We start from the raw sequence: 18,735 nt of genomic DNA on the forward strand, positions 1-18,735 counted from the left end.
ACAGATGTTGAATTTTGTAATGCATCCAAGCAAAGTAAATTGAAAAACTTCTGAAAATGACTCTCTCTTCTAAATACCACGAAGAACATTCAGGATTCATGGGAAGATATGAAAATATGAACACAGGCAGGAATTTAGAAGTTGATTCCAACCCTCATAGATGACTTTGAGGGGTTCAAGTCTTCTGTGGAGGAAGTAACAATAGATTTGGTGGAAATAGCAAGAAAACTAGAATTAGAAGTGGAGCGTGAGGATGTGACTGACTTTCATAAAATTAAAATTAAGAAGGCCTCAGTTATCTTTTGATTTTTATTTATTTTCTTTTAGAGAGAGAGAGAAAGAGAGAGAGAGAGAGCCAGCACTAGCAGAAAGATACAGAATGAGTAGGAAGAATAATTGTCTTTTTAAGATTTTATTTATTTATTTGACAGAGAGAGAGCTCACAAGTAGGCAGAGAGGCAAGAAGAGAGAGAGGAGAAGCAGGCTCCCCGCTGAGCAAAAAGCCCAATGTGGGGTTTGATCCCGGGACTTTGAGATCATGACCTGAGCGGAAGGCAGAGGCTTAACCCACTGAGTCACCCAGGCGCCCCAGGAAAGAGAATATTAAGCAGAGTCCAAATTCAGAGGGCTTAAAATACTCAGTAAACTGTTGTCAACAGGTGTGCTGTCCTCCAGGCTTTGCTGGATGGCAACAAAACATTCAGAGCACAGGCAGATTAAATGTAGCATAATTCTTAATGGCCCTAGGATTTTCAGAATGGCGAATGAACACTGGCTTCAACTTAAAGTCACCAGCTGCATTAGCCCCCAGCGTTAGCCTTTTCTTCTACAGCTTTCTTACCCCGCTCAGCCTTCACGGAATTAGAGTTAGAGCCTTGCTTTGGATTAAGCTCTGGTTTAAGGGAATGCTGTGGCTGGACTGATCTCCTCAGACCACTAAACTTTCTCCATATCAGCAATAAGACTGTTCTGCTTTCTTATCATTCCTGTGTTCCCTGGAATAACACTTTAATCCCCAAAACTGTACTTTTGCATTCACAACTTGGCTAACTACTTAGTACCGGGGGCCTAGCTTTCAGCCTCTCTAAGCTTTTGATATTCCTTCCTCACTAGCTTAATCATTTCTAGCTTTTGCGTGAGAGTGAGAGATGTCTCTTTCACTTGAACACTTCGAGGGCATTGGCCCAAAGTCAATACTGTTGTGCCTCAGAGAACAGGGAGGACCAAGGTGAGGGAGAGAGATGGGGGAAAGGCCAGTCGGTGAGGCAATCAGAACACACACATTTATTGATTAAGTTCACTATCTTATACAAGTGTGGTTCATGGTGACTGAAAACAATTACAATAGTAATATCAAAGACCAACGATCATATCAACATACCAAATATGGTAATGAAAACGTTTGAAATCTTGTGACACAGAGACACATGTAAGCAAATGCTGTTGGATATACAGCATCAATAGACTAGCTTGATGCAGGGTTGGCACAAACTTTTAATTTGTAAAAATGCAGTTCTTTAAAGTGCCGTCATAGGAGGTACGCCTATTTTTGGAAAGGAAATGCTTATTCCTCTGGATGGAGAATATGAAAGGATGAGTGTAGTAAAGATTCAGATACTTTGTAATGAGGGGTGGGAAACTGAAGTATTTTATTTCAAAGGGTTTCAATTTTCATGGAGGAGTAAGAAAGCAATACCAAAGTGGGAGTCAGGTTGGAGTAGAAAGCTTGAGGAAAACTAAATTAAAATTAAAGATTTTAAATAGCAATTTCAGGCCATGAGATCCAAAGAATACGAAAACTAGCAAGTGTTCAAGACCCATCTGAGCCTGGGTCATACGCATTGTGGAAGCATCAATCATGGCAATGTGATTTTCAAGCAGTATTTAAGAGCTCAGACATAGGAGAAACAAGACTTGTAAAAACTAGCATGTGTAAAGTTTGCTTAAAATTTTTTTGAGACTATTGCACTCCATGTTGCCTCTAATTTGTTTGCTGTTCTCTAATGAAAGAAAAAAATATATATAAAACAGTAATATCATCCTGTCCCAAACCCCATTTCGAAAGTTTTTAACTTTAGTAATTCAAGAAATAATCAAATATGATCTTCAGAAACCCTGGGATCATGGTTGAAGGTGTTGCTTTCCTTGTGGAAGTTAACAGAAACTAGGAAGGATACTGACCCAAGATCTTCAGCTCCGCGTTTGCATAAATGGCTCCATGTGTGTTTTCAGCTATGCACTGGTACATGCCAGCATTTTCAAAAGTCACATCATACAGTCTCAATTCCCCTTTATGATACTGAAAAGAACACAAAGTAAAATACATTTCCTTGATAAACTTTAATATAAACGTTTTATTTAGGTTTGGCCTCATTTGACTTTTAATTTGATACATTATTTGGCCCCCGCTGTTAACTAAGTCTAAGACAGTAGGCTTTTCACGGCATGGGAAAGTAAAACCCACTTACCATGCCCAGTGGCTCTTGTTCTAGTCATCCTACTGAGTTGAGAGTCCACTGTTTCCCTCCTGGCCCAGCTGAGAGATTACAGAGAGAAGGTAGAGAAAGGCCCCACTGCTGCCACTTGTCCCCAGGGCTAAAGGTAGAACCTTCCCTCTTACCTCTGTTTCTGTGGGGTCAGGGAAACAGTGGCCAAAAAAAGAGGACAATATCAGGTAGTAGAGATGGATGAGTAGGAAGAAGGGTAAAATGTGGAACAAAGGGGAAAATAAGGAGAGAGAAAGAGAGAGAGAAGGTAGACATAAGATTGCAGAAAGTTGATTAAGCTGAAGATAGTTTAATGCTCACTTTTTTGTTTGCCTTCTTCAGAGATTTTTTTTTTTTTTAAATATCAGGGACCAGGTACCCTTACTCTGTTGAATTTATCCCAGGACCCCTGGAAATGTTGCCTGAACATGGATTTAAGAACTGTACAACAGCCGAACATACATACCGCATATCCATTTTTCAGCCATCGGATCGTAGGGATGGGCTTCCCTGTGGCCACACAAGGCCAGTAGAGATCACTGCCTATATCCACCTCTGTGTCATTGATATGTTCTACCCACTCAGGAAATGCTGAAAAGTAAAGAATATTGTAAATGTCAAATGAAAATCTCAACACTCAAAATAATCTCAAGAATACAAATATTACATTTAGCCGACATTCTGGAGAATACATCATATCAAATACACCATAAAATCAGTATTAGAGCCTAGGTCTGCAGGTAAACTTTATCCTACACTGTTATAACATGAAGTAACTATAACTCAATTCATAATTTTTTTCTTTGTGAACCATGTTTGTTAGAAAGTTAATTCATGAATAACAAAAAAACCTGATCTTTTTCTTATAACTTAAATCTTTCAAAATGACAATTAAGGTTTTGAAGAATTATGTCTTCATTGACTATGACACTATGTCTTCCCCTTTGAATAAAGAATAACATGTTTTTTCCATTCCCTCAGGTATCCTTTTTTTGATAGAACTCTCATCTAGCAGCCACTGTCACATCTTACTGTAGGATTAGAAAAATGACTTAATCACTTAAGTATTCTTTCAATATTAGAAACTACATACAGTAGTATAATTGCTGAAATTTATTGCTTGAGTGAAATCGATGATCTGATTTTCTGGTACCTAAAGAAAAATACTAGGTATTTCCCAAAAGAAAATATATTTCTGGAGAGCAGGCAAATGAACAATGTGATAATCTTTTTGAGCATTTAAGTTATTTAAGTTAAATTCTTTAAATAAATGCAGGCAAGCAAATTAACATAAAATAAAGAAGGAGGTAGGAGGACAGAATCCTGAGTAGAGGGAGTATTTTATTTTCTTTGAAAAAGAAAACTTTGATGTATACATTTTATGACAAAATAACATATATAACATAGAAAGTAGTGCATATAAATAAAAAGAACATAAAACGTTTCTATGATCTCACTGAAACCCATCAACATTATATGTATATATATACTCATAGTACTATAATCTGATATAGTATATTTTCAGTTTTCATTACATTTTTTTAAAGTATATAGTTATAAAAATTAAATATTGATATGAATACTATGTTAATTGATAGAGGTTTTATTATGTACACAATCTTGGCAATAAAACAGGAATATGAGCACCTTCCCAGCCTTGGCCTCAGGTAACACAAAATATCACATTGAAAAATACAATGAGAAGACTAAATAATTGAATCCATTTGATACATTCTATCTATGATTTAATTATGTAAACTTCTGGGAGTTTGATTAGACCAAAAGAGAAAAAGTAAGTGCCCTTAATTAGTAAAGGAGAAATAATAGCTCCCTTAATAATATTCCCTTATAAATATCTGCTCTGTCACCTTGTTTCTTCTAAGGAATTAGATATTAGATAGTTTGGAACTCTGTTAAGAACCTGGAATGCAGTTTTCTTAAGATGTATGAATAAAAACAGATTTGTAAGCTCTAGGAACCTGGTAGAGTGACAGCTTTATCTAACAAATGTAAGAGTCTAACCAGAATTTTCCTCACGTAAGGAGGCCATCCATGCATATTCTATATGTACCAAGTGAATTCTATTGGTGTACTTAATGCACAAGTCTGGAGTTCAGAGGAGGTGCCTGGGTCAGAATTTTTAGGGTGTAGAGCCTAATTAAAGCCTGGATGATGGATGAAATCCTAAAAGTTGTGAATTAAATCAAGAAGACTTTCAGAGACAAACCCTGATTGCTCCCATGTTTGGAGGGCATGGAGTGAGGAGGAAAATGCAAGCAGTATACAAGGACATTAGCAAAGTGTAGGTTCCAGATACCAAGCACAGAAGGGGAATGGTGGAGGAGTGCATGGTCCATGGTGGTGACTGCTGCTGTTGGATCAAGTAAGATACAGCTGAGAAGTGCCATCCACTTCAGGATCATGATGTTATTGGGGGTCATGGGAAGAAAGATTCCAGCAGAGAATTAGGGATGAAAATTAAATAAGAGTGCTTTTAAAAAAGAAGAAACATGGAAAACAACACTTCTAGAAAGTATAGGTTAAATCTGTCAATATTTCTATTACCTTTTGGGGAAATAAAAAGAAGGGAAACGGAGTAGCAGGCAGAGTTAAGAAGGAAGAACAAGGGCCACTGTACACTGATGGAAATGATCCAGTGAAGAAAAAAGATTGCTTTTGCTGTCAGGAGAGGGAATCGCTGGAACAACAGTAAGTGGGAGGGTATAATCAAGCAGAGTGATATAATCAAGCAGTGTTGACCTCAGACAGCAGCTGAATCCATAGCAACAAGAGAGAGGGTTAAAGATGCCAACATTGGGTAGATGTGGGGTAGGAGCTTGTGGAAGTTCTAATTTGAACTTTCATTTTCTCTGTGAAAGAAGAAGCTATGTTATCAGTTGAGCATAAGATTGGAGGTGGAGGTATTACGGGTTGAAAGGAAATTGTGAAAGCATGAGAAGATCATCCAAAAGAGTGGGATAAGTGGACCTAAGTGGACCTTGGGAATTGTAGTATAATTTTTGGGCAACACTAAAGACCCACTTGAAGCTAATGATCATTAATTTAAAATGAACTAATCAGTGTACTAGTGTTTATCTCAAGTCATACTCAAGTTCCTGGGTTCAGGCACTGCTAGGCAGAGAGCTAGGTTTTTCCAGGGTTAGCTTTTTATAAAGGTAGTAAGACAAAGTAGAGGCTGGTGAGTGCACTAGGATGGTATGCAGGGGAATAGTAATGACTGATCAGATTTAGAGAAGAGACAAGTAGGGGTCAGGGGACGTGAAGGAAAGTTAAACCTTTGATAGATTAATTGATTTTAGTTCCTGGTAGTCTCAGGGTATTAGAGAAACTGAACTAGAAAAAGAAGAGGTAGAGGTTAGTGAAGAAATATGTGAGATTGAGATTCTAAAGGGATTATACTTTTGGGGAACAATGAGGTCTAAAGTGTGGTGGTGGGAGTGGGCTGCTGAGGTAGACTGAGGTATCAAGATCATTAGAGAAGAGGAGTTCAATGGAACTGAGAGGCAAAACTACCAAAAAAAAAAAAAAAATAATCATAGTCTAACTTGATTCTGATGTCACAAAGAATGTCAAGAGTAATGTTTTAGTTTGTAAGACCTGCCAAGAGTAAAAACTTTAAAGAAACAAGGGGGGTGGTCCAGATAGATTTTTCACCGGATATTTAAAGGAAAGAAGGTAGATAGCCTAGAAATGGCATGAGGAACAAGAAAAGCAGTTATATTATAAGCCAAAGGGGATGAGAGCTGTGGAAGATAAATTAATGACTACTTGAGAGGAATCAGTGTCTCTAAGGGAGAACCATGTAGAAGAGTAGAAGTTATGTAGAAGTGAAGAATATAGGGGATTGTGACAATGCAGACTGTGTGTTGTCGAAAGCACGGTGCAAAGGTTTCAGAAATTGGGGATGGGGAAGAGATGGAGACAGAGCAGGACACATGCAGAGCTGTGTGGGTGTTAAAGTCCAGGCAAGGAGGGAGGCCCAGAGGCCGTGGCTTTCTAGGCCAAAAGAAACAAACAGGGAAAAGGCGAGATGAGCCTAATCCTGCTGGATACTATGAAATGATGGTGGTGAGGTTGCATCTTGTAGGCCACTGGAGGCACTTATTTCCTGCCTGTGTAGACAGAGGCCCGGGCAGCGGCCATAACCTGGCTCCTCATTCTGGTATTCCAGTTTGGCTAGGCATCACCTCCCATTTTTCCTATCATCCATCTTCTCAGTATGGCTAAGGTATCCCTCACCACGTGTCGATATCCTGTGTAAATTTCCATAGTACATTCCCAATTTTCTTTATTACTATGTATGTTTCTTTTGTGTGCATATGCATGTGTGTGAAAGTGTATCTCATTTCTTGTGTATGCTTATATAAATTTGGAGGTTTTGGGTAGAGTATGAATACAGTATGAATACCTCAAGGACAGAAACAATGTTTCTCTTATCTGTTTCTCCTTGCTCCAGTCATAGTGTGTGCCTCTAAGTCGACACTCATTGTAGGCTTAGCCTTTAAATGAATGGTCTCATTGAAACCTTGGACATTTACTCAATTGTGATCTACACGTTTTATATTGTGGAACATTATAAAAATTATTTCAGTCTGAAAGGTTTCAAGTATGCCCTGAAAAACAACATTCCACTCTCCTAAATCTAAGTTTATTTCAACATGTCTGAGCCAAATACTTGTGTTAAGAAAATTGTGTCCAAAAAAAAAAAAAAAAAGTTTCCTTAGAGTGGTGGTTCTCAGACTGTGGATCCTGGTCTGGTAGCATTAGTATCTCCTAGGACCTTATTAGAAATAAAAATCTTCGACCCCAAATTGAACTTGTAACTCAGAAACTCTGGGAACCAACCATCTGTGTTTTAACAAGTCCTCCAGGTGATCTTGAAACATATACAAGTTTGCAAGCCAGTGGCTTGGACCAACTCATAATGCATAGTTTCTTCTACAGATAAAAAGGTATTGGAAAAAAAAAAGAAGAATGAAGGGAATATGCAAGTTACATTAATTGTATTTTCTGAAAATTATCAAGGACACTCCAAGAATCCATTGATGCTAGTATGATGGTAATAGTATAAGCCATATTTGAGACTTAATTAGACATAAGATAGATTTTTTTTTGTATAATGTACTATACATCACTGTTTTTAAACTATTATTCATTATATACTCACCTTTCAAGTATGGAAATGGCTACAAGTAAGATATTGATGCAATGTATAAAAATGGAAACAACATGTCTACCTTGAACATAAATTCTTGCCTGGTGTTTATCCTTTCCTCTGTTGTTCTCAGCCTCACATTCATATGTGCCTTCATCTTCCAGCTGGATGTTGAAGATCTTGAGGACAGCCCCAGAGGTGCTGATCTCAGCAGTACTTGGCATTGGTTCTAGGACCTTCCGCCAACGGATATCAGGAACAGGACTTGAAATAGGAAATAACAAAAGCTAAGTGTCCACATTTCAAAGTCAATTACTTTGTTAGTATATGCCTAAACAATTACATCATTTATTTCCTAAAATGGTACAAAAATTAATATATTTCTACATATACTAATAAAAAGTATAAGAATACTTACTTGCCAAGTGCAAAACACTCTAATGTCACATTTTGGCCCATCAGTGCATATATGTCCTTGAACTGAACTACGATATCAGCAGGATATGGTTTTGTTGTTCCTAATATTAAGAAAAATACAACCATCCATTAATGATTAGGCACAATAAATAGAGTTTTTTAAAAATAATGTGACTTTTATAGAATTACTTCAATATGCAAAGCATTTCTCTGTATAAGCACTGGAAAATACCTGATCATAACACAATACACAGATGTGTTTATGCACAGTATGTATATAGCATAAATTTCATCAAGCATTTCCAATCATATTGGCTCATTCTGACAGTTCTGTAACTAATCTGACTCAGTACACCAAAAAAATCCAAGATGTCTCTAGAGAGCATCAAACATGTATAAAACATTGTGCCAGGTGCTACATGGGACTCAGAAGAGAAACAAGAAAGCAAATGAGGGTGAAGAAACGAAGGAAGAGAGAAGAGAGGAAAAGAAAGAGGACAGGCAGGAAAAGAAGGAGAATAGAAGAAAGATGTGCACGTGGAGGCACATGCAAAAGGGAAATGAGTTGAAAAGAGGGGAGGAGAAAGGGAAAGAAGAATGCTTATTCAGAGACTGGGCTCATCGATATAGTTCCTTTATTGAGTTCATTGAGCACATCTCTGCTGCAAGGTCTATTTCTCCCTTAATCTTATAGGGGAAAAACAGGCACAGAAAGGTGAAATACATGAAGATTACAGCGTGAATAGGTACTTTAGACTGTATGATACCTAAGAGACAAATAGATACACTATGTCCTAAAATACAAGCCAAAATGAAAATAAATAGTCTTAAAGAGTGGCAGCTAAGAAAGACTACTGAATATGCAGGGGCTATGGGAATTTCAGGCAAAAAGGGCATGTGACTTCACCAGACCAGCTCAGGCTGAGGAAACAGTATATTATGACAAAGCTCCAGAAGCATGAAGGGGATTTTTTTTTTTTTTAGGTCTAGGAATTTAAGTGATGTCAAAGTATATGTAGTTGAAGATGATTTGAACCTATTATCTAGAAGGCTTGAAACTATGACATCAAACATTTTGAGGCTGATTTTCTCAGTGAGTAACCACTGGTGGGTTTTGGTAAGAGAAGTAATATGAATATCACCTTTGGTTTAAGTAGAAAGACTTGTCAGAAGTTTCAGAGAATGGGGCATGGAGAAGAGAAATACAGAAGAAAGTCTAAGGGAAGCTAGGTCATTACTTCTTGCAAAGCAGGTGGGGGTTTTGAGCAGTGGGAACAAAAAGGAAAGAACCGATCCAAGTTGAATTTGAGAGGCAGAATCAGCAAGACTCTCCATTGGGTCATTGTTTTCTTGAGGGGTAGATCAAAGATCCTATTCATCAGAATCACCTGGGATGGTTGCTGAACCTACAAATTCCTGAGTCACATTACAGACCGGCTGAATCAGTGTTTCTGGGTTCCAAATTTCTGCAAATTTCCCAAATGCTTAAATACTAACTGGGGACCACTGAATTAGCTGTCTGGAGGATGAGGAGAAGAGAGTATATGATTAAAAATGCTATCCTGAGTTAGAAACATGACAGTATCACCAAATGAGACAAAGAACACCAGAAGTTTTAGAGATGACAGATGTGTCTGGAACATCTTGAGCTTAACATCCTGAGAACCTTCTGTATGACACGTCCCCGAGGTAGATAGAATTCAGTCTTAAAGAGAAAAGTTTTGGAGATAAGAATGTGGAGTCATCTCCACAGGGGTACTGTTGAAAAGGTTTAAGTTGGTGAGAATATCTGGAAAAGGATTAGAGAGAAATATAAGAAGGAGGAGGAAGTGGGGAAGGATCCTGAGGCGGGTGGGAGATAAGGGAATGGTAGGAGTTGGGAAAATTAGGAAAAGAAAGAAGAGTTCAAGAGAGGAAGAGATCAACAGGGTCAAAGTTTATAGAGAATCAGAACTGAAAATTGTTCTTTGGATTTAGCAAATAAGAAGTCATCAAGATTGTTTGTATTGAATACAAAAGAATACACAGAGGGAAAGTTATGGAGGAGGGTTTAAAGAGTCAGAAAAAAAGCAGAAAATAAATGATATAGGGAAGTCCATAAATCAATCAAATGTTAAATGAACCAGTGCAACTAGAGGAATTAGCTAGAATACGAGGAGAAACTCTTCCTTCACACAGAAAATAGTAAAAAATAAATAGAGAGATGAATTTCTCGGGTACAGTAGGAAAGAAACTTGAGGAAGTTTTACATGACGACTCCTTGTAATTCTATAAAGTAGTGGATGAGAGCATCTCCCAAGGTTGTGGAGAGACAAAAGAGCCGGAAGTCAAAAAATATTTATTGAATTCCAACCACATGACCATAATCGAGGAGAGTAGTAAAAATGGAATCACAGTGGTATGATGATATTTTCCCCACTGTAATCACCTACTTAGAGTGGAGGCAGGAACCAAACCTAACTCTGTGAACAACAAAGCCCAGTATTTCTTCAGTAAGCCTGAAACCACTGATATGAGTGGTAACAGCAGGACTGTGATAAAAACAATGTGAAGTAAGCAAATATATTGAAATCTGATTCTCTTAGGAAGAGAATGCATTTAAAAAGGAAAGTAGTTCAATTGGAATCTTGGAAGCCATTCAGGCCCGCCAGTGGCCATCAGATATGATGTACTATATGTTAGTTAACAACGTAATAAAAAAAAGATAATAATAAAAAATAAATATAATGAAATAAAACATCTACATAAATGCATAAATAAAAGAATATTATGAAATACAAAACAAATATGGTACCTATGCTACTTACTCATAGTAGAAAGGCAATTTATATACTTATTTGCTTTATCTAAATAGTTCTTTAAAAATATCAAAAGAATACAACTGCATGTGTTTCCCCAATTCTGTAATCACTATAGTTTCTATTGATCTAATCATTTGTTCTTTCATGAAGTTACTTTGGATATGGAAAAAAGCAGAGGCCAGTGATTCCCCCTGTAATTAATATATGGATATTTGGCTAATAAATCAGAACCCTATGTATTCTCTGAACTAGAAGAAACCAGTCCAAACTCAACCAACTTGGGTGCTTTTATCATGTAAATCTCTATTAGAAAAAGTAAGGAATGACCAAGACTTTCAAAGTGGATGTCTTCTGTTTGCCCTGACTGAAGAGCTAGCTAGTCTTTCCTCTGGATATTTCTTTTCCTCACTATAAGGGCTCCATGAGCAGACAACCTGCAAAAACACTGTGTAACAAACAAGATACTTACGTTCAGGTAGTGGAATGAGTGGGATAAATTTGCTGAACACGCTCTTTGTAATAGAAGGACTGGATACAAAGCAGGAATAATTGCCTTTGTCTGAGGCCTCAACATTTGCAATGTAGAGATTTCCATTTGTCTGAGACACAAATCTTCGTTTATCCATTGTGATAAATACAGGAAATTCATTTAGAAGCCAGCGGTAGCTAAGATCATCTGGGAGGAAACATTGTCTTCTAAATATTAAATTCTTCTTCAAAAGCAAAAAATTTTATTTTCCAGGAACAAGCTAGGGCATAATCTAATCTAGGCTATTGTAGAACAAATGCTGGAAGTAGACCAAGACAAATAGTGCAAATGTTCCAAAAGCTACCATATTTTGAGTGAATATAAGCATGGTGCTAAGCAATTATATTTATCTTTCTCTCTCAATTATTTTATGACCTATTAATATTCTAAATTCCATTTCATTGATAAAACTCAGAGCAGTTAAATGTTTTGCTTAGAATTTTATAATTGGTAAGTAGAATTGGGATTTTTACTCTAGGTCTGATAATTCCCAAACTCATGATCCATTTTCCTTACTGTATTAAAAAAAAAAAAAAAGTTGGCTAGCCACAGTATCTTTATATCTTTTTTCCTTTTATATTCCTATTTTGAATTATAGATTTAGAATTTCCCCAAAGTCTTTCATTAAAACACTACCCAGACCCATCTTTCCATAACTTAAGCAATGTCGTGTGACTCCTTCTTGTCAAAGCCCTCCAAAGTAAATCTCACTAAAGTTAAAGCCAGTATAATTACTACGAAATATAAAGTCCTATGTGATATAGCTCTTGTAACTCTCCAGTTTCATTTCCTATTACCTTCTGTCTTATGCACTCTATTCCAGCCCCTCTGGCTTCCTTGGTCTTCCTTGGTAGTTGCATTTCATGCCTTTGATGCATCTGCCTGCTACATCTTCTCCTCACACATCTGTGCTGTTAGCGTCTTCTTTTCCTTCAGGCCTTTATTCAAAGTTACCTTCACAGCTTTGTCCTTGATAAAAGTTCAACCAGCCCTTTAACACTGACTCTTCTCCCTTCCCTGCACAAGTTTTTCTTCCTAGTGCTTACCTACCAATATCTAGGCATAATATACCTGTTACCTATGTATCTTGTATATTGGCTGTCTCTGCCGGTAGCAAATCTCTGAGGGCAGGTGAATCTTGTGTATCACTCACTGAGGTATTCTTGTGGTACAGACAGAGCTTAATTGGGTAACAAGTGCTCGCAAGAAAATTGTTGAATGAATGAGCGATGAAGTGAAGCACATCTAGTGCTGAATGTAGTCAAATGTGGTCGTCGGCTATTTATGATCATTTATTTCATTTGTGGGAAATGCTGTGGAGATGAGGTGATCTTTCCCCCATAGTTTTAGCAGTTCTTCAAAGAAAAAGACTATTCTCTCACTGAAATGTTGTTACATCATGACATTTTGAATTCTATGCTTCTCCTATACTTACATTGAATAGTCCTTCTGTTTTATTGGAGAGAAAATGACTGACATTTGATATATAAACAACCAGAATTTATATACATATAATTTGGAATAGAATACATATAGATGTATGTATATAATTATATACATAAGCATATATTTTATGATATGCATTATACATTTACATATGTTCACCTCTCTATATATCATCAATATATTCCATACAAAATGATTTGTAACATCCTGTTCTTTATGGGGTCTTTAAAGTCAAATTTATGACATAATATTAGAACCCTAAGAATATAAGACATTATTTTTTCATTGTGAAAAGTAGTATTTACATATTATTTCAAGAATATATTTGATAAAACAAGTGAAAATTAATGAACATATATAAGGTGCTTATTTTTTTTTTTAATTTCATCCATTTATCTGAGAGACAGAGATCACAAGTAGGCAGAGAGGCAGGCAGAGAGAGAGGAGGAAGTAGGCTCCCTGCTGAGCCGAGAGCCCCATTCTAGAACCCAGGGACCATGACCTGAGCTAAAGGCAGAGGCTTTAAGGCGCTGAGCCACTCAGGCACCCCAGGTGCTTATCTTTTAATTAGCACTTCAGTGGCATTTATTTTAGCCATATCAAATTACAGGAAACATATTCAAAAGTGGAACCTTGCTACAGATCACACTTAATTTAACCCCTTTCTAAACTGGATGATTATTCTTGTAGCTAGATGCTCCTAAATAGATTAATAATATATTATGTCTTTATCTTTTTCTAGCATTTTTATAATTCACAGAATATTGTAGGTGTAATAATTTTAATGAAATGATGGACTAATTATATATCACTCCTTGGCACTGTTCTATTCTAAAAATAATTTGTAAAAAATCTATCATATTTTCTCCTGTATAAGAGGAATGTTAATGAGAACACAATCTAATATATATGTTGTTTATAAACCAAAATGATTACAGATTTTTGGAATTAGGGCCAAGTGACTAAAGAGCCTGGAAGTGTCTCTAACCATTTGAAAGCAGTGCGTTACAAGGTTTAGGCAAATCTTGAGTCTTATTTCATCATAAATGTACCATTATTGTTAAGAAAATTAAAATGTAGCCATTCATTGAATAAATGCATATAGTCACAGAGGAACTTAAATTTACCTGGAAAATGGTACGGAGGATCGCAGAGAAGCACCATTCCCTTCCCTTCCTTCACCCTGACCTCAGGACGCTCCTCAGGTGGGAAAGGGTCAAGATCTAACATGAAGACCAAAAGGAAAATATTCACTTTCTAGTCAATAGAAAAAGATTTTCATGAAATTTTATCTTTCATCTACTAACTCCCTTTTGGATGTGACACTTCTCAGCTGGTTTGGTGGAACCTATGAAAATCAATTCCCTATTTTCCAATGGTGGCATTTGCATGTACTTCAGGACTTCTGTGGTAAACGCCCCCGATGGAAATCGGTAGCAGCCTGCATAAGTATCTGACAACCCTAAAAATTACAATATCCTCAACTTTTTCTTCAGGTTTAGGAGGAATCTCAGTAAGGGTATCTGGAAATACAATGGGATTAGGCAAAACCAGGAATCTACCAAAGAAGAAAGTAGGGAGGAGTGACTTGGAGGAACAGACTCATTTGAAAAGTATATTTCTCTTCCTGAGGAATGACTCGAATGTGGTGAAAGAATAAGGATGCAAAGTAGGATCTGACTTTTTTGGGTGAATGTCACCAATTTTTTTCTCCTTTTCAAATTCTGAGTTTTCCTTACTCTCATTTCCTTTATTCTTGTCTGTTTATTTAGAATTCACTTTTTGCTTGGTTTCATGATACTCTACTATTTGATTCTTCATTTGCTTCACTGGTGCTCACTCTGCTTCAGCCCTGCCTTACCTCCTATCTCTTCTCTGTGATCAGTACTCAAATTATAGAATCAGATTTTTACTTCTCTCAATATATTTATATCTCTGAAAAGTCATCATTCTAATTGTTACCTTTTTGCAGAGAGGTTTTCAGATCTCCATCTCTAATCCTGATGCTTCGCTTGAACACCACCCCATACCCAAATACTTGGCTGACATTTCAACAGCAATAACTTAATGTCATAACAACCTCTGCATGTGAAGACATCATTTCACTGCTTCCTCCCAACCTTGAAATTGGTTTTACTTGTTCCCATTCCATTTTTTAAAGAGAGCAGAATGTTTCTGCTCTTTCATTCAACTTTCCTTTAAAAAATACTTAGGACCTTTTTTTTTCTTCAGTGCAATGTAATCTATTATTTCTTCAAGGATTGCGTATATTTATTTACATTCACATTGTCACCACATTAATTGAATCTGACTGCTCACTCCTTGCTGGTAATCACTGCCACATGGGTTCTCTTAAAACATCTCTTAAATTGCATCCTGTAATTCATTTTGCAAAAGATTTATGTGCTGACTTATAAAATTTCATACGGGAGATCGTCTAGTCCAACTCCTCTTTCAATGCACAATGTTCTTCTAGAATTGCTTCTAACTTTAAGTTTAGCACAAGATTTCTGAAAAAAAAATTTTAAGATTTTTATTTATTTATTTGTGTGTGTGTGTGTGAGAGAGAGAGAGAGAGAGAGCACAAGCACACAAAGGCAGAGAGAGAAGTAGGCTCCCACTGAGCAGAGAGCCCAATGTGGGACTCGATCCCAGGACACTGGGATCATGACCTGAGCCAAAGGCAGTGGCTTAACCAACTGAGCCACCCAGGCGTCCCTGTCATAAAATATATATGTATATATATATATATATATATGACAGCCTTCATAAAGAGAAATTTTAACTTAATTTAAATTTAAAGTAATTTGATTAATTTAATTTATTCCCAATAAGGTAAATTACATACTACGGAGTAAGATTCTGTCAGGTAGAGTCAAGCTCTAGAGATCACAACTGTAATGTTATAATAAAAGAAAAAAAAGAGCGAGAGAGAGAGAATGCATGGCTTAGCACTTCCACTGATGCTACTTACTCAAGACCCTTCAGAACATGGCCTTAGTTTATTTCCTAATACCCCTCAGGATGCTTTGCTCTCTTGAAATTTTTTTCTCCATACAGTTAAGGCCCACTGATCATATAGGACCCACTCCATCTAAGGACCTTTTCTCTTGTTTTCTTTTCATATTGTTTTTTCTTCCTGTTGAATTCTTATGATAACATTTAATTTTTACTTCACTTAGAAACACTGGACCTCTTTAAAGTTAGTTACTTACATCCAAAGCTCAGAGTTGCTTCCGTGCTTCTGACCATCCCATAGTTATTTGATGCTAAGCAGTAATATATTCCAGCATCTTTCTGTTTGTCAGGATTGTTGATCACAAGGTTTCCACCCACCATGCTGTACCGATCACTGGTCAGATCAATATCCCCATTATTCATTCTCCATCTATAAAAAAGAAAAACAAATGTCATATCAAAGGTCATAGGCCTACAAGCAGCAATACTGGCCTAATATTATTCTAATATGGGTACAGCTCCATGTGAAATCAGATGAGTAAGTAGATGACTCAGTGTGGTATTTCTTCACACCCTATAATTCTGTGTCTCTGGGCTCATGATTTTAATTTAGTTCACGCACAGAAAGGTAAATGTTCAAGTGCATGAAATGTGCTCTCTTTATTCATGAGGCATCGGAAGGGGCAAATATTTTGTTGAATTTTGCTACATTGTTTTCTTAGTAGATATACATAGATTATAAAAGTATATCTTAGCAGATATACATAGATTATAAATTATAAAACTATGTAAGTACTAGCTAGATTCATGCATATCTATATGTGTTGCACAATATATTAAAAGCACCACTCTAGCAAAAGTAAAATATAAAATATCAGTACCTGATTTTAAATATCAAAATAAATTCCCAATAAAACTAATTGAAATGAGGATTCTACTCAGTAAATGTTACACTCTGACCACTAGAGGTCGATCACACAATTTGAAAATTGTAACAATAAATTGGATCCTTTGTCTCCATGCCTGCAATATATGTTGCAGGTATATTTAGAGGGATTGTGTTATAAATAAACTGACTAAAAACAGGACTGGAACTTTCTTGGTGAGATAATAAGAAGGATAAATGTAGAAAATAGTTTTCAATTAAGCTGACCATGTATGTATTATACTCATTCTCTTATCAGGATTCATGTCTTCAGCAATGTTATAGGCAAGAGCCATGATCAAATAGTGGGCTGTGGCCTCATGGTTCATGGCCTTGCATACTTATGATCAGGGTCAGAATCTTACCAAAAGAAGCCTAATGATTTTAGAATATCTTTATTAAATCAAATTACTGGAACATTTTTAGTTTTAATTTTTATACTGTAGGAGGAAATTTAAAAGCAAACGCAGAAAACTATGCTTTTGCATTTTGAAAACCTACCAAATTCCAACCCAATGAGTATATCTTCCCCCTTCCCACATTGATGGCAATATTGGCTCTGTTCAAACAATCCAATGTCAAGTTGCTTAGCATTTGCCAAGGCAATGGGTTTCCCTGCTGAGCAATACCAATTGTTACTTTTTTTCCCATAATATTGACTCCAAATTTTTATTTATTGCATTATCTCCTCTCTAGTGGATTTGAGTCTGCCTTTGATGTCATATAATGATTGAAATTTTGCTGTGCTGGGGTAAGTTCACTGGTTTACTTTGTTTTCAGGAATGTATACCATTGTTGTTACTCCTTTCAGACAGTTTTAAAAGCAATTTTAGTGGTGCCTGGGTGGCTCCGTTGGTTAAGCCACTGCCTCCAGCTCAGGTCATGATCCCAGAGTCCCGGGATCCCAGGGCTCCCAGCTCCGTGGGGAGCTTGCTTCTCCCTCTGACCTTCTCCTCTCTCATGCTTTCTCTCTCACTCTCTCTCAAATAAATAAATAAAATCTTAAAAAAATAAATGCAATTTTATTAGCATTCTCATTATTTTGAGGGTCAACACAAGATAATAAAAGCTTCAAGACTGATAAGTAGAAGGTAAAGTTCCCTGTTGTAACTTTCAGGGTGTTGCCATGAATAAGAAATTATCACAGAACATGCCATAAATATAAAACTACTGTGTGAATGACACATTGCATGATTACCAAGGTTAGTATGACTTGCTCTGAATATTAAGTAAAGTTTTAAAACTTCAAATGTTCTTTTCCATCAGACAAGCTGCATCATGAGCTGAATTTTTTCCCTTTTTATTTTTTCATCTGTCAAATGCAGATTGCCTTCATAACAGAATTAAACATCTACTTCTCCTTTCCAGCTCTGTACATTAATGTGTAGATAGGCCACCATCCTAGGGACTTCAGTGCCGGTTCAACCTATGGGAGGGAGTTAGTGAATTTATTTGTTGGTCAAAGTTTTGCCTTCTTATTTTACATTTTAAATTTTGGTAAGAACACTTAATATGAGAGCACTTATATGAGGTATCTAAAAGAGTCAAACTGTAGAAGCAAAGAATGCAATGATGGTTGCCAGGGACTAGAGAAAAGAGGAAAAAGGGAGCTGCTAATTAATGTGTATAAAATTATAGTCGTGCAAAACTTTGCTCCTTAATGATTCTGCGGAGTAGATGTCAGGTAGGCACAGCAAGAAGCACACATTTCTAGAACACTATCTGAAAATAGTCTCTTCTGTTTTGCTGCCTCCATTCCAGGCTGTAGACTGATCTGCTGTTTCCATGTATGAATGTCAAGGGCAAGGTGTCACAAAATAAGTGAGATCACTGAAATAGCTTTTGAGATGTTATCAAGCTATATAGATAGATACAACCTGAAAAAATTACATGTTTCTTTGAAAGCCATAAAACCTGTGCTATGTTTCAGTCCTGGATCTATGATTTACTAACTCTGGAGCAAGTCAATTTCCTTATTCATTATTCAGCTTCCTCTC

General features: G+C 36.6%; 1 protein-coding gene across 4 annotated transcripts in view; it reads right to left on the minus strand.

Moving 5' to 3' along the window:
- The window catches only part of CNTN1 (contactin 1), a 357,489-nt gene that overhangs the window by 129,893 nt on the left and 208,861 nt on the right, over positions 1-18,735 (minus strand). For all 4 annotated transcript variants that reach the window (XM_004765541.3, XM_004765542.3, XM_045072974.1 and 1 more), the window contains 7 exons: positions 16,071-16,243; positions 13,983-14,078; positions 11,350-11,556; positions 8,081-8,180; positions 7,745-7,926; positions 2,953-3,077; positions 2,182-2,299 (listed from right to left, as the gene is read on the minus strand). In XM_004765541.3, the coding sequence (XP_004765598.1) occupies positions 2,182-2,299; positions 2,953-3,077; positions 7,745-7,926; positions 8,081-8,180; positions 11,350-11,556; positions 13,983-14,078; positions 16,071-16,243 (1,001 nt within the window). The remainder of the gene's footprint in view (positions 1-2,181; positions 2,300-2,952; positions 3,078-7,744; positions 7,927-8,080; positions 8,181-11,349; positions 11,557-13,982; positions 14,079-16,070; positions 16,244-18,735) is intronic.

This window comes from Mustela putorius, unplaced genomic scaffold, assembly GCF_011764305.1.
Source record: "Mustela putorius furo isolate JIRA1106 unplaced genomic scaffold, ASM1176430v1.1 tig00537227_pilon_pilon_pilon, whole genome shotgun sequence".
Classification (NCBI taxonomy): Eukaryota; Metazoa; Chordata; class Mammalia; order Carnivora; family Mustelidae; genus Mustela; species Mustela putorius.